General features: G+C 60.2%; 1 protein-coding gene across 1 annotated transcript in view; it reads right to left on the reverse strand.

The window, feature by feature from the left end:
* LRP1 (LDL receptor related protein 1) overlaps positions 1–14,118 on the reverse strand; it is a 79,563-nt gene that overhangs the window by 22,834 nt on the left and 42,611 nt on the right. Inside the window, 20 exon segments of the mRNA XM_032644886.1 lie at positions 1,633–1,822; positions 3,221–3,598; positions 3,863–3,987; positions 4,079–4,230; positions 4,591–4,717; positions 4,836–4,965; positions 5,157–5,291; positions 5,552–5,683; positions 7,185–7,319; positions 7,604–7,744; positions 7,866–8,015; positions 8,279–8,373; positions 8,460–8,634; positions 8,888–9,115; positions 9,417–9,548; positions 9,759–10,003; positions 10,668–10,832; positions 11,013–11,217; positions 12,531–12,728; positions 12,935–13,180. Of these exon segments, the coding sequence (XP_032500777.1) occupies positions 1,633–1,822; positions 3,221–3,598; positions 3,863–3,987; positions 4,079–4,230; positions 4,591–4,717; positions 4,836–4,965; positions 5,157–5,291; positions 5,552–5,683; positions 7,185–7,319; positions 7,604–7,744; positions 7,866–8,015; positions 8,279–8,373; positions 8,460–8,634; positions 8,888–9,115; positions 9,417–9,548; positions 9,759–10,003; positions 10,668–10,832; positions 11,013–11,217; positions 12,531–12,728; positions 12,935–13,180 (3,484 nt within the window).

Below are 14,118 nucleotides of genomic sequence, written 5' to 3' on the forward strand. Positions count from 1 at the left end.
CCGGGCTGGGGGAGGCCGCTGCCCCCTCCACACTGGCTCCCTCCCGTTCCTCCAAAGTGCTCGCTCCTTCTGGCCAAGGGAGGGCCTCTCCCAGACAGTTCGGCTCTTTCTCCTGTGCCCTGCCCGGCTTCAGTTCACCCTGTCGTCTCGCAGACCTGGCTCATGCATTGCCCCCTTGAGAATACATTCCCTGACTTCCAGCCTGGGTCAGGTCCTCGTCACCCACTCATGGAGCTCCCTGCAGCCTCGTGAGGGCAAGAATCAAATATGCCGACAAAGGGCTGACACAACCCTGCTCCCCATCGGATCCTCAGCACGTCGCTGGCTCTCAAAACCCATTTGCCGAGTGAAGGACTGAGTCCCCGGAGCTCAGAGCAAAGGAAATTAATCGGCTCTGAATCAAACATGAGAGGCAGGCCGGGGGGCCCAGAGCACGGCCCCTCCATGGAGGCTCCAGGCTCACGAGGGACGGGCCCGGGGGGGCCAGGCCCAGGCAGGTGAAGCCGCCGAGGGTCACAGCGGGGAAGACGGGATCTCCGTCATGAGCCGCGTACGTGGGGGACAGGACTGAGGCAGGAAGGACCCTCGAGCGAGCTGGTTGGCGGTGTTGGGCAGGCCGGCTTTGGGCCAGGCGTGAGTTACATCAGGGTAAGGAATCTAGGTTTGGTGCACTCACTGTTTCTAAGTAGCTGCTTTTGGGTTTTGTTTGTTCCTTAGTTTCCGAGTAAAGCTTTGGGAAAACATTCCAAGCGCTGCTAAATCCAGGGGAAAAACGTTTTGCTAGAATGTGGGCCAGCAGTCCTAAGGTGAGGCTGGGGGCTCACTAGAGGTCCATGTGATGGGGCCGGGGGCTGCCCCTGCAGGAGAGCAGAGTGGAGGCTGGGGGTGTGTACCATGCCGGGGGGTTTCCTCCCAAATTCTCCCGTGGCAACCTTAGCCCAGCCTCCTGGGCTTCCTCAAGCCTGTCCCCCGGCACCCCCCCGGCACCCCCCCGCACCCCCAGCCCCAGCCCCTCAACTGGGCTGGGTGGCTGAGGCCCCTTGCCGTCCTTCCCTGCCTGGAGCCCTCCCTCCTGTGACGCTTGCTCAAAGCCCTTATCCGGCTGCCCTTCCCTGGCCTTTGCAATTCCAGGCCCTGTGCCAACCCACCGCCCCCGTGCTGCCTCTTGGTCATCGTATCCAGCCCTGTGCGGTCAGCAGTTTCCCACCAGTGGTTTCTCTCCCCAGCTAGGTGGCTTGAATGGGCCCAGCTCAAGGCTTCCACACAACAGGCGTTCAGTGAACAACCTTTGCTTGAAGCTTGGAGACCCAGAAAGACAGAGGACCCACTATGTGCCTTGAACACGGCTCTCTGATGAATGAATCAATTAATCACCAGGCCAGAGGGTCCTCCACAGCTCTCTCATCCTCCCCTTGATGAGGCACCTGAAATGCTATTGTCCTCATATTACAGATGAGGAAACCAAAGCTCAGAGAGGTCACGCAGCTGGTCTAAGGTCACACAGCAAGGAAGTGGCTGAGCTCAGGTTAGAGCCAGCCTCTCCTGCTCCTGCATCCCCTTTCCTGGTCTGCCTAGGGGCAGTTCCTGCCACCCTGTGGCCCACTGTCCCCATGCCCTGGGCCCGCAGCTCACTTCTGGCACTCATCCAGCACAAAGGCCCGTGGGTGGTCGTCTCCAGACATGGTGATGACCGTCTCACGCTCGAAGGCCCCTGGGCGGGTCTGGTCCACCGTGTGGCGGGTGATGGTGGATGTCGTGTAGCTTGTCCAGTAGAGAGTATCCCAGCCACGGTGATAGGCCAGGCCTTCCACAGAACCCACGTCTGTGAGGAGACAGGAGCAGCGATGGGTCAGGACAGGGCCAGAGAGCAGAGCGAAGGGGCAGCCTGGGCATCCCCACGCTAAGGGGATGGCCTGGGGCACCCTCTCCCTTGGCGTATGTGGGGCTGGATGGGAAGTGTGGGAGCTGGAGAGTGTGTGTGGGTGTGGCCCTCGGTGCCCCCAGCCCCTTCTGCACCCCCCTATTTCCCACCCAAATGATCCATGGTCCATCCCCCAACCCTTCTTTCTGTGTCCTCCCACGGCTGGATAGATTTGGCTTTATGCTGTGGTCACACTTCCTGGAGCTCAAGTTCTACCAAGTTGGGCGCAAACTGGATTTCAGTAAATCAGATCCCACGTGGGCTGTACTGGGGAGCTTCCTACTTAAAAAGACCCTGAACTGAATTGTCTGGTAGACATCTTAGGCTCAGGTTAAGAACTAAGTGCATGATGAAAGAGACGTAGCAGAACTTAGGTTAAGAGAAAAAGCCTCAGGGGTTTCAGTGACTTCAAGCTGTCTGGCGATGTGGTTGCCAGAAAGCTGTATTAATAGAAGTATTGTAGCCCAAACAATGGCCCGGAGAGAGGGGACACTTCTGCCAGTCTCTCCCGATCAAGCTACGATTACAGAGTATCGAGTTTAGCTTTGGACACTACATTTTTAGACAGATGTGGGGACTGGATTCTGTGAGGCAGAAAAGGGCCAAGGAGGTTGAAAGACAGGTCTGTTTTTATCACCACTGTATACCCGGCACCTAGTTCCGCGCCTGGCAGGTCTTTACGGACAGGAGTGATAAATGCATGGACAAATGAATGAGTCAAAGGACCTAGGAGCATCCAGCCCGGAGAAGAGAAAACTAGTGGAATAAAATAGCAGTTTTCAAAGAGCTGAAAGGCTGTCCTAGGATGACAGCTCTAACCCCCCCACCCTTTATGGAGCTCACACAATGTGCCCTGTGCCGAGCTAAGCTCTCCCACCTGTCGTCTCAAGTCATCCTGTCTCTGTGCACTGGCGAGCCATCTGAGGCTGAGAGAGCACAGAAAACTCGCCCAAGTGACTAAAATTCTGTGTCTGGGGTCACACCCGCCCCATCTCTGCAACCTGTTCTGTGAGCAGCGGACACACAGAGGAGAGCTTCGGCTTATTCTGTGTAGCCTGGGGGCAGAACCAGGACCAGAGGGGGCCAACTCTGCCTCCAGTTGAGGAGAGACTTTCAAGTAACTGCAATGGGTGCAGTGTGATTCAGTGGCCGTATGTCAGGGACACCGAGGCAGGTGGGATTCCGATCCGGGGCAGGGGTGGGCTGGCTGGTGTCTGCGGCTTCTCTACCCTGAGTCTGTGCTGACCCTCCCTGCACTGCCCCCTCCACTTGCTGGGAAGAATGGAAGTCTGGGCTCACTCTCCACAATGGTGGTCCTGCCCGAGCCATCGTCATTGATCTGCTGGATGTTCCCAAAGTGGATGTCGCTGAAGAAGATGCGGTTGGGGGTGCCCGGGGAGGTGCCTGCTCGGTAGTCGAAGGCCAGAGCGATGACGTTCTTCATGTGCTCAGGGTCCTCGAAGGGCTGCACCGGCGCGTTGAGGTTGCGCTCATCCGACAGGTGGATGCTCTTGAGGATGGTGCGCTCCGAGTAGAGCAGGTAGCCTGCGTACTCGCGGCACGACGCCCCATCTTCAGCCAGCATCCCGTGGGCGCAGGCGCAGGCCCGCTGCCCGCCCCCCCGGTACAGGCACAGCTGCTGGCACCCGCCGTTGGCCACCGCACACACATTGGTGCCTGGGGGTGGGGGGAAACCGGGAAGGCGGAGGTTACAGAGGTGCCTCTGTCATCTCAGCCGAGGTGGAAACTCTGGTTGGCGCCCGGCTCTGCCTCGGTATCCCCAGTTCAGACAACCCTCCAGGCCCCTGTGCTCAACTCCTCAGCCTCGTGGGACCCTAGAGGGTGTCCTGTGGGTCTAAGTTCTCTCCCAGCCCTTCCCACTCTGGGCTCCCAGGTGGGGCCCTCCGGCCTCTCCTGCCCAGCCCGGAGCCCCAGCCTCACCTTTCTGTCGGTCCCGGTTGAAGACTTTGATGTCTTTGAGCTGGACGCCGATGCCCGTTCGCAGGGGCACGGAGTCTGTGGCGTTGTCCTTGCTCCCGCGCTTGATGGAGCCGTTGGCGTGAGTCCTGGGGGAAGGCAAGGGCCACGAGCAGGACGTCATCCGGGGCCGGGGGGAGGGAACGGACGGCCCAGGGGAAGGCCAGGACAGTGGCCCACCTGTCACTCCAGTAGATGAACTCCTCAAACACCGACACCGAGAACATGTCCATGTTGTTGCTGGACAGAACTACCTCGCGGTCCTCGCCCGTCTCCAGGTCGATCCGCTCGATCTTGTCGGTCCGGGCGTCGCACCAGTATAGCTTCCCATCCTGCGGGCCGGAGGCACCCGCTTCACTGCCAGTCCCCACGTCCCACTCACTCCTGCCTCTCTCGTCTTTCCCCTCCTTCCTCCACATCTTCCCGCTCCCTGAAATGCCGATCTGCCGACCTCTCGGCATTCTTCCAGTGCCCGCTTCTGAGTGACCCCCTCCGCCATTTCTGGGGTGGTGGAATCCTACTCTGGGTGGGGCGCTGGGCCAGAGGACCCCACGACTCCTTGGGTCTGCATCTACCCACCAATGGGCACATCACACGAGACTCAACGGGGAGCAGGGCACAGGGTAAGGGGAGATGCCCCCCAGAGTACGGGGTCCATCCCATCGGCCCCAGGGCCAAGCCTGCATCCAAACCTGGTAGTCCACGGAAATGCCGTTGGGCCAGCTGATGCTGACGTTAACCAGCACCACTCGCTCAGCGCCGTCCAGGCGAGACCGCTCAATACGCGGATACTGGCCCCACTCAGTCCAGAACAAGTACCTGGGGTGGAGGCGGAAGAGGGGGGGTCAGTCCCCAGAACATGGAGGAGAGGGGGCCTGTGGCCAGAGGGACCGGGCCAGGCCAGAGCCAGGAGTGGTCAGCCTGTCCAGCTCCTCACCCCTTCTCCGGGTGGACAGTGATTGCCCGGGGCTTGTCCAGACCCTGGGAGATGACCACGTAGCGGAAAGAGCCATTGAGCCGGGCGACCTCGATGACGTCAAAGCCCTGGTCTGTCCAGTAGATGTTGCCTGAGGAGGGAGTAAGGGGGAGCTCAGGGGTCGGCTGGGGATGGAGGCACCTGGTTCCCTCCAGCCCCCTGATACCCCTGCTTCTCCCCATCTGTTCCTGCCTACACCTTCTTCTCAGACCCTTCCTTCTGAGATCCCACTTCCCCAGTCCTCCGCCTCACCTGCAGCCCCTTAGCCCTTCCGCAACTCACCTGCGATCCAGTCCACTGCGATGCCCTCCACGCGGCCAATGCCATTGGTCACCACGTCCTCACGCCACGTCTGGTCTCGCTTAGCCCGGCTGATGGTACTCAGGCCCATGTCCACCCAGTAAATGGTGTCATTTTCTGGAGGTGGAGGAGCCAACACGGGGACGCTCAGCAAGGTAGGGGGAAGGTGGGAGGTCAAAATCACGAGGGGATAAGGATAGAGGGGACTGAGAGCTGGGGGGACCAGGGGCTTGGAAGCGGACATAGCGGGGCAGGGGCAGCTGTGGTAAGCGTCGCCCCTTCCAGCTGCGGTCAGGCAGCCTCTCCCTGGAGCCCCAGAGCACACCACCCCAAAGGGAAGGTCATGTCCCACCCCCTCCTGCCACCAAATGTCTCACCAGCATGGAAGTCGATGCCGACAGCCAGGGAGGTCCCCGACACTGGGACCAGGGCGTCTGACTTGTCATTGGGATCCAGGGGGATTCCCCGGATTCCCTCATGCACAGAGTACAGGAGAAAGGAGCCCACACCTGCAACACAAGGACACTTTGGGCATGGGCTTTGCTGACACCCCTTAAGCTTGGCTTCTGTCACCCTCAAACCCTTTTGATACCTTCTCCCAGCCATCACACCTCCCCCCTCAACACATACTCTAGCCTGGGGGCTTGGGCAGGGAGGTCACCTGGCTGGGAGAGAGAGAGCAAGGGGAGCACGCAGCTCTGGGGAACCACCTGTGAGACCTACAGTTCCCACTAGAGGGCAGCAGAGACCTGGCTTTCTCTCTGCGCTCTGCCCTCCAGTCCCACTTCAATCCACACAGCCCTGCACCCCCAAAGGTGTTAGGGAGAATCTGGGGAGGACAATAGGACTGGGTGACTCCCAACTCTAGGTTTCCACCTTAATTTCCTCTTTGTCCTCATCCATCTGGTCTGTGTCACACCCCTGTCTCTGACACCTCGCTCCTGAGCCAGTCTCCTTCCCAGTTTCCCATTTCTTACCAGGCGCCACTCTCCACGCACCCTAGAATCCTCCCTTGCCTTTATCCCCTCACACAGCCTGTCCTCAAATGAATCCCCTAAATGGGTCCTGGTTGCTCAGGCTCCCTGAAAAAAAGGACTCATGGTCGAGTGAGTTTGGGGAGACCGCGAACACTAGAGTCGTCCCGTGAAAAATTCTGTGCAGGTGAGCATATTCAAGGCTCTGAGAAAGTGTGCAGCAGAAAAACACTTAAACTTTGTTCAACCCAGTGTTTCTTTCTATAACATCTATCACATCAAAGCGGGAGGTTCCCAGGAGTGCACTTCGGGAAATGCTGTCCTGGGGCAGGCTTGTAAATCAGTCGATAAGTTCTTCTGAAATGTCTCTGAGTTTCATCCCTTCTCTTCAATCCAGCTGCTAAGCCCCAGCCCAGGCCAACAGCCCCCTGACTGGTCTGACTGCCTTGGTTTCTCCCTCCCCCACTCAGCCGGCTCTCTGCCGCCAGGTTAATCTGCCCCAAACACCACCTTCCAGGTGCTCCTGGCTGAGAACCCGTGGAGCCCCGCCTACCCCACAGCCTCACCCATGGCTCCCCACACCCTGCGCCACGCGGGTTGGCACCTCAGGGCCCTGCACACACCCTCCTATTGCTCTGGACCCCTTGCCTTGCGTCTCGTCCCTTCTTCAAACCACACACTCAAATCCTACGTGCCCTATAAAACCCAGCAGCCAGCACACCTCTGGCGTGAAGTGGCCCTGGCGCCCCCTCCGATGTCTATTTCTCCAAAATCCTACTGAAGTCAGAGCCACTTCACGCTGGTCGCCCCTCCTGGTTAAGGCTGCAGAGCACAGGGACAGGGGCTTCTGCCCCCTGGCTTCCTCCACGGCAGGGAGCACAGTGGGCGCTAAGCATCTAACCCAGAGAACACTCAATACACCATGAACTCGGTCCTGTCCCCAAGGTGAGAAGAGGAAGGTGGGCTGTAGAGTAGGAAGGGTCGGGTTGGGTTGGGGGCCAGGGTCAAGGCGGGGAGCAGGGGCAGGGTCACTGACCCTCGCAGGCCTGCTGGCCACTCCGGAGGCTGTAGCCAGCTGTGCACATGCAGGAGCGGGTGGACTCCGACGTGGGCAGGCAGAGCTGGGAGCAGTCGCCGTTGTTGACGCTGCAGGGGTTGGTGCCCTCGTGGTCTGGGGTCAGGTGAGAGGCAGAGAGAAAGTGTTAGTGGCTCTCCTCGGGACCGCGGTGTCAGGCTCACACCCCTTTACCCTGGACCCTGTGGGGGTCACCACCCAACCCAGCTCTCAGGTCTTCTGTCCTGCAGGGCCCCTGGCCCTTGGGTGTTGAGCAGAGCCTACCCCATTTTCACTCCCATTTGCTTACTTGCCCAGGGGTTCCTGCAGACCCTCCTGGCCACAGCCCCGACCTCTGTGACCCCCATCCCACTGCCCCTGCCCCTCGCCCCCCGCCTCACCCAGCTGGATGCTCTCATCGTAGACCTTCATGTGCATCACCAGGGTGGTGCTGTTCCGCAGGACCACGGCGCCCGAGCCGTCAGCCTTGTTGCACGTGCCCATCTTCTCTGACACCTGATCTGCCCACCACAGCTTGTCCCCTGTGGTGGCAGGAGGAGATGAGACCCTGGGGAAGGCCCCGCCCCCAGGCCAGCCCTGTCTCCTGGCCAGTCTGGCCCACCTGCTCTGCTCTGGTCCCTGCTCCCACCCAGGGGCCCTCACCCATGATGGCCAGGGCGGTGGCCTTGCCCAGCTGGTTCCGCATGGCGTCGATGACCTCTAGCCCACTCCCGTCCAGGTTGCAGCGGTTGATGGTATGGTTCTTGGAGCTGATCCAGTAGAGTTTGCTTTCAGGGAAGTCGATAGCCAGGCCTGGAAGAGGAGGGGGGTGTCACTGCCAGAGAGCATGGCACCAGGGCCAGGATCCAGGAGCCTGACCCAGCTGGGCCTCTCACGTCTGGGGATACAGAGTGAGGTACAGAGTATGCGTGTGGTTTTGGGAGGAGGCTGGTGAGAGCAAGTACTAAGCCAGAAGTTTGGGGAGATGGAGTGACAACTGGGGAGAACCCTGAGAGCACCTCCTGGTGGAGGAACTAGGGGAGGCAGGGCTGCAGGGCAGCAGGGTGAGCTCGTACCCACAGGGCCCCTCTGGCCACTGAAGAGCAGGGTACGGTTGCTGCCGTCCATGTTGGCCACGCTGATGTTGTCACCGTCCGTCCAGTAGAGCTTCCTGGGGGCGCCAGGAGGGGAGGGTCAGAGTCCTCTTCTTCCCCCACCCCACACCCCCTGCTCCCCAACCCTGGGCCCTGGGCCTACCCACGCAGCGGGTGGACAACCAGGCCGTGGGGCTGCTCCAAGCCCTGCACCACCGCATTCTTGAAGGAGCCGTCCAGCCGGGCCACGTTGATCTGCTTCTTGTTGGTGTCATAGCTTGTCCAGAACAGGTTTCGGGACACCCAGTCGACAGCCAGCCCATGGGCATTTGGCAAGTCTGGGGACACAGTGGGGAGTTGTGATTGGGTGTTTTCAGGACACAGGTCAGGAGGCTCGCGGGGAGGGGCCAGCCTGGTTTCTGGGGGAACAGGGATCATGAAACCAGGACTGGAGCCAGAGAGGGAAAAGAATTTGGAGAAGGAACATCAGGACCAAGGGGACCAGGGAGTGGGGCTAGGACCAGGGTTGGGAGCGAGGGCGGGGTTGGGGGGTACCCATGCCCAGTAGGGGTTCCAGGGCCAGGACAGAACCTGCAGAGACAACCGTCTCCACGCCTGTGCCGTTGATGAAGGCCCGCTTGATGGCCTGGGTCCGCACGTCGGACCAGTAAACGCGCTGCTCTCGGGCGTCGTAGTCCAGCACCGTGACGTTGTCAATATCAGGCACCGTGAAGGAGATGATGTAGTTGTAGTAGGGGGCGTCCAGGTCCACGCCCCGGATCTCCATCTGACGTGCGTACAGCAGGAACTTCTTAAACTCTGTGGGCACGGGGCAGGTCACTGACAGCAGCCCCCTGCCTCCACGCTTCCCACCCCCCCCCCCCGGATTCTCCTGGTTCCTTCTGTTTGCTGCTGGCCCTTGGCTATCAGGGAGACCCTGTTGGGCATAACCTTCCTGCCGGAGTGCCAGCCTCTTCCTACAGCAGCTGTCTCTGGAGCCTCTCCGTTCAGGATCCTCCCAGCTGAGACTGCCGACCTTCACTTAGAACCTGGAGCTTGGGTACCTGACCCTTTCCCCTTCAGCCTTGGTTTACCCCAGCTCTGGAGGGGGGCCTCCTACCATAGCAGGTGGTGCTGTCCTTGTGGAGCTTCATGAGGTGCGGGCAGGCGCAGGAAACCGTCCGGTTGTAGTTGATGAGGCACAGGTGGGAGCAGGGGCCCCGGCCCCCATTGGCCTCACAGGGGTTGGGAGCTGGGAGGGCAGGGGAAAGCAAGAGCATCCAGTGACCCTACTGGCCCTGCTCACCTGGCCTTCACCCTCTCCACTCCCCTTCCTGTCCCAGCATCGCTGCTGCCAGGCCCGCCTCTGTCAGCAGGCTGGCTCACCCCCACCGCCCCAGCATAGACCCCTCCTCTCTTGGAAGCTTCTACAGAGGCTGCTGGCCCCTTTCTGGTCCCTTACCCATGGGCTGCCGGGAGGGGTGATACACCTGCAGGTCGAAGGGCTGGGTGTTGGTCCTCTGTACCACGGTGACATTGTGGCCGGTCCACTTGTTGGCCTTGGCCAGCGTGTTTGTCCGCCAGTCCGTCCAGTACACCTCGCCACCGTACAGTGTCACTGCAAACGGGTGCGACAGGAACTCGTGTCCCCGAAGCACCTCCATGTGACCGGAGCCGTCGTAACGGGCTGAATAAATGGCGTCTGACCTGAGAGCGTGGTCGGGGCAGAGTGAGGAGCCGGGTGGGGACCTCAGACCTCGGGGCACGTGGCCTGGGGCTCCCACCCTCCATGCCCCAGCCCACGGCACCCTGTGGAGCAGGAACCACGTGGCTCGAGGTCTGGGATCCCAGCTCTGACCCCAATTCCCCTGACCCAGGTCTTTCAGCTTGCTTCTTCCCAGGGCTGCTGTTAGCACACAGGGCTGTGGTGAAGACTAGAAAAAGGGGCCCCCTTTGGGGACACCACCTAGAAAAAGTCTCCCCTCTCCCTGGGCAGACAAGAGTCCCTAGGAGAGCACACAGATGTGTGAGTGAGGATGGCGTTGCACTTCGGCCCTCGGCGGGCACTCCCGTGCAGGGGGCAGCCCTGCCTCTACCCTCTTCCATCTGCACCTCTTCCCCAGCCCAGACTCTCCCCTCACTCAGTCCTCTTCCTGGGCCCTTGGCCGTGTGGCTCTGGCTCCAGCTCCCCCGGGTCTTCTCACCACCCTCATGGCTGCCGGGTCCTGGGACCCTTGGCTCCACCCTGTCCCTACGGAGGAGGGGAGGATGGAGGCCCTCATGGCTGCCGGGTCCTGGGACCCTTGGCTCCACCCCGTCCCTACGGAGGAGGGGAGGATGGAGGCCTCCTGGATGAGGCGCCGGTGCCGACCTGGCGTCGATCCAGAGGATGCGCTTCTCCAGGTAATCCACGGTGAGCCCGTTGGGCCAGCCCCCAGAGCCCGTCTCCCGGTGGATGGTGCGGCGCCCAGCCCCACTCATGGAGGCTGCCTCGATGCGGGGCAGGCTGGCATCCCAGTCCGTCCAAAACAAGATCCTGGGGAGCGGGGAGGGGGTCAGGATGGCCAAGGGCGAGGCCCGGGGAAGGGGCTCTGCTAGGATCCTTGGTGAAGGCCGGAGGGAGCAAATAGCATTGAGGAGGCAGCTACGCCCGGCCCGGCCGAACGAGGCTTCAGGGGGGTCATGAGACCAGAACAGGGCTGGGCGGGGTCCTCACCCATCCCGGGGATCCAGTGCAATCGCCCTTGGGTGCTCAATGTCACCGGCCAGCAGCGTGGTCCGAAGGGTCCCATCCAGCTTGGCCACCTCAATCTGGTCCAGGTTACTCTCCACCCAGTAGATGTTGCCTGCGATCCAGTCTACAGCCAGGCCCTCGGGTGTGGCTAGGCCATACTGAATCACCACCTCGAAACTGGTCAGGGCTGGAGAAGAGAGGTTGCAGGAGGTTAGAATCGCCTGGGGTGGGGTGAATTCACGAATCTAGGAACCCTGGATGGCCCACCCTCAACCCTGACACCTCTGCAAACACCTCTGGTGTGCTCCAGATTTGACTGGGGTTCCCAGAGCCGCCGCTCTCCTCACCCAGGCCCCCTGCCCCAGGAGGTCAAGTAGAAGCCTGGCTTCTAGAACACTGGAGAAGGGGAAGTGGCAGCTATCTTCTGCCTGCAACTCTCTGAAGGGCTAATCCCTGGTAGGAGGTCAGAGCAGAGGGTGAGGGCTTTGGGGAACAGACCTAGACCCAATATGAGGCAGACAGAACTTTCTAGAGGTTTTTCAATGGTTTTATATACATATATGTGTGTACATATATATGTATATATATGTCATTAATTTAGAAACCATTACATAGTGTGAACATTTTCACAGTCTACTAAGCCATCCTCTTGTTGATGGATATTTGAGATGGTTCCAGGGTTTCTCTATGACAAACAATACCAACTCCTCTAGTAAACTGTGCTTCTTTTAAGTCTTTGCTCAGACGTCAGCTTCTCGGGGGCCTTCCTTGACCATCCTATTCAAATGCCACCCCCGTTCTCCCTACCCACCTTGCCTCCTTTCTTTTTATCCACAGTGCTACCCGCTCTGTCACAGTCCGTGCTGTACTCATTTGCTGTGTTTATATCTGACGTTCCCACTGGTGTGTAAGCTCCATGAGGGCAGGCATTTTGGCCCGTTTGCTCCCTGCTGTCTCCCCTGGGCCCGGTGTGTGTAGCAGGGGCTCAGGAATGTGGGGTTTTTTTGTTTTTTTGTTTTGGCCGCGCCGAGGGGCATGCGGGATCTCAGTTCCCCGACCAGGGATCAAACATGCGCCCCCTGCAGTGGAAGCGTGGAGTCTTAACCACTGGACCACCAGGGAAGTCCCAGGAATGTGTATTGTTAGTGAAGGAAATCTGTGATGGGTCAGGCCGCCTTGGACAGCAGGCAGGGTTCAGGTACCCCCCCCCCCACCACCACCAAATGCCTTTTTTCTTGCAAGCCTGCAATTCTGGCCATTTCAAAGAAAGGCTGGTCATTTTGTTAATTATCAGTCTGGCAGCTCTGCTGACAATAATTACGGGGCGTCAGGCACTGAGACCCACAGCAAAATCTAACCCAATTAACAAGAGTGTGGGGGACAGGGGAGCTAAGGGCCTCTGCTCCTGGCAGCCTGCATCCGGTCCCATGGTTCTGAGTGCCCAAGGGCCCGGTCTGGGTGCACTGGGCCTCGCGTCGGTCCTGGGCAGGCGGTGGTCACCTCCGTTGTCCAGCAGCTTCCCGCGGTAGATCTTGTCCTCCACCACGTCGGTCCAGTAGAGGGCGCTCTGGCTGAGGTGGAAGTCCAGGGCGATGGTGTTCCGCAGGCCGGGCACCAGGACGCTGTAGTCCCCTTTGTGAAGGTCGATGCGCCGGATCTCATGGCGGTTGGAGAAGATGATAAACGGCTTGAAAGGGTCTGAGGAGGAGTGTGATAGGGTCACAAGGGGCCTGTTGCCTCCGAGCCACCCTGTCCAGGGGAAGGCCCACCCTGTCCTGGGCCCTGGCACCAGGCCTGGATGGAAAGCTCAGCCTCCGGCATTCGGCCGCCCGAGTCCAGCCTACTGCAGCTCAGGGGGCTGCCCGGCCTGCCCAGCTGCCCGGCCACCCCAACCCACGTCTCACCCAGGCTGCGGCAGCTCTCGCCGTCCGGCTCCAGCACCCAGCCCTCATAGCAGGAGCACTTCACACTGAACTTGTTCTGGTCGCACTTCTGGCTGCACTTGAGGTGCTTGGCGCAATAGCTCTGGATCTGGCACGTGTGGTTGTCAGGCCCCAGCTCCATGCCCAGAGGGCACGAGCACACTATGCCTTCGCCAGGTGCCACCGAGCAGTTGTGGCTGCAGCCACCGTTGTTCAGAGAGCACTGGTCTGGGGGGTGGGGAGCGAGGGACAGGACCAGGGTCAGGATCTGGAAGGAGGCAGGACCGTGGCCTGGCTGGGCCCCAAGTCCCCAGTAGCCGAGACGGCACCCTGGCACCCTGCCTGTGGCGTCCTTCCCATTCCTCTGTCCCACTGCTTCCCAGGCTCCCTCGGGACCAGGGTTGGGACCCTGGCACCCACCACGTAGGACCAACCCTCTCCTTCCCCTGAGGAGCACCCCTCGATTGTGGCTGCATCTCTCTCTGGCCTCTATTTCCCTGCCCCTTCTTGAGCCCACCGTGGGGGCCCCAGCCTTTCGCCTCTTTCCGGGAGGGTCCCCTTTCCTCTCTCTCTTCTGAGGTAGGTGTGATTTGGAGGGGTTGTGGCAGGGAGTGTCCTGCTCTGGGTCCTCTGACATGCCCTGGGACCTGCCAGCCCTGAAGGATGACCCGTCAGCAGTTCTCAGGGCCCGTCCTTATCTCCTACTCTTCTCCTCCGAGAACCTGACTCTGCTTGGCTCAGAGGAGATAAGGCTGCGCTGCACGGCTCTGCAGCACGAGCCGTGGCTGAGTGGGCTGCGCTGCACTGTCTCCGCAGCACTTCACGAGCGGTGTGACCTTGGGCCAGTTACTTAACCTCTCTGAGCCTCAGTTTTCTCATCTGTAAGATGGGGGTGAGGATCATATCTGCCTCACAGAGCTCCTTTATGGATTAAATGCTATAACAGTGTGACGCTTAGCACAGCCTCTTGGCAAAGTGAGTCCTAAATCGACACGGGTGTTTGTTAATTGCTCTGGGTACTACTTGCCCAGCTGCCACAGCTGTCCTTTTCCAGTCTGAGGCCTCTCCCCACAGAGCTTGTCCTGTTCCACTGCCCTGGCCTGGCCCAGACTCCTTATCCAGCCCCCCTGCCCACTCCTCTGCTGGGGCCTCTCGTAGGCCCAGGC

This window comes from Phocoena sinus, chromosome 10 (genome assembly GCF_008692025.1).
Source record: "Phocoena sinus isolate mPhoSin1 chromosome 10, mPhoSin1.pri, whole genome shotgun sequence".
Classification (NCBI taxonomy): Eukaryota; Metazoa; Chordata; class Mammalia; order Artiodactyla; family Phocoenidae; genus Phocoena; species Phocoena sinus.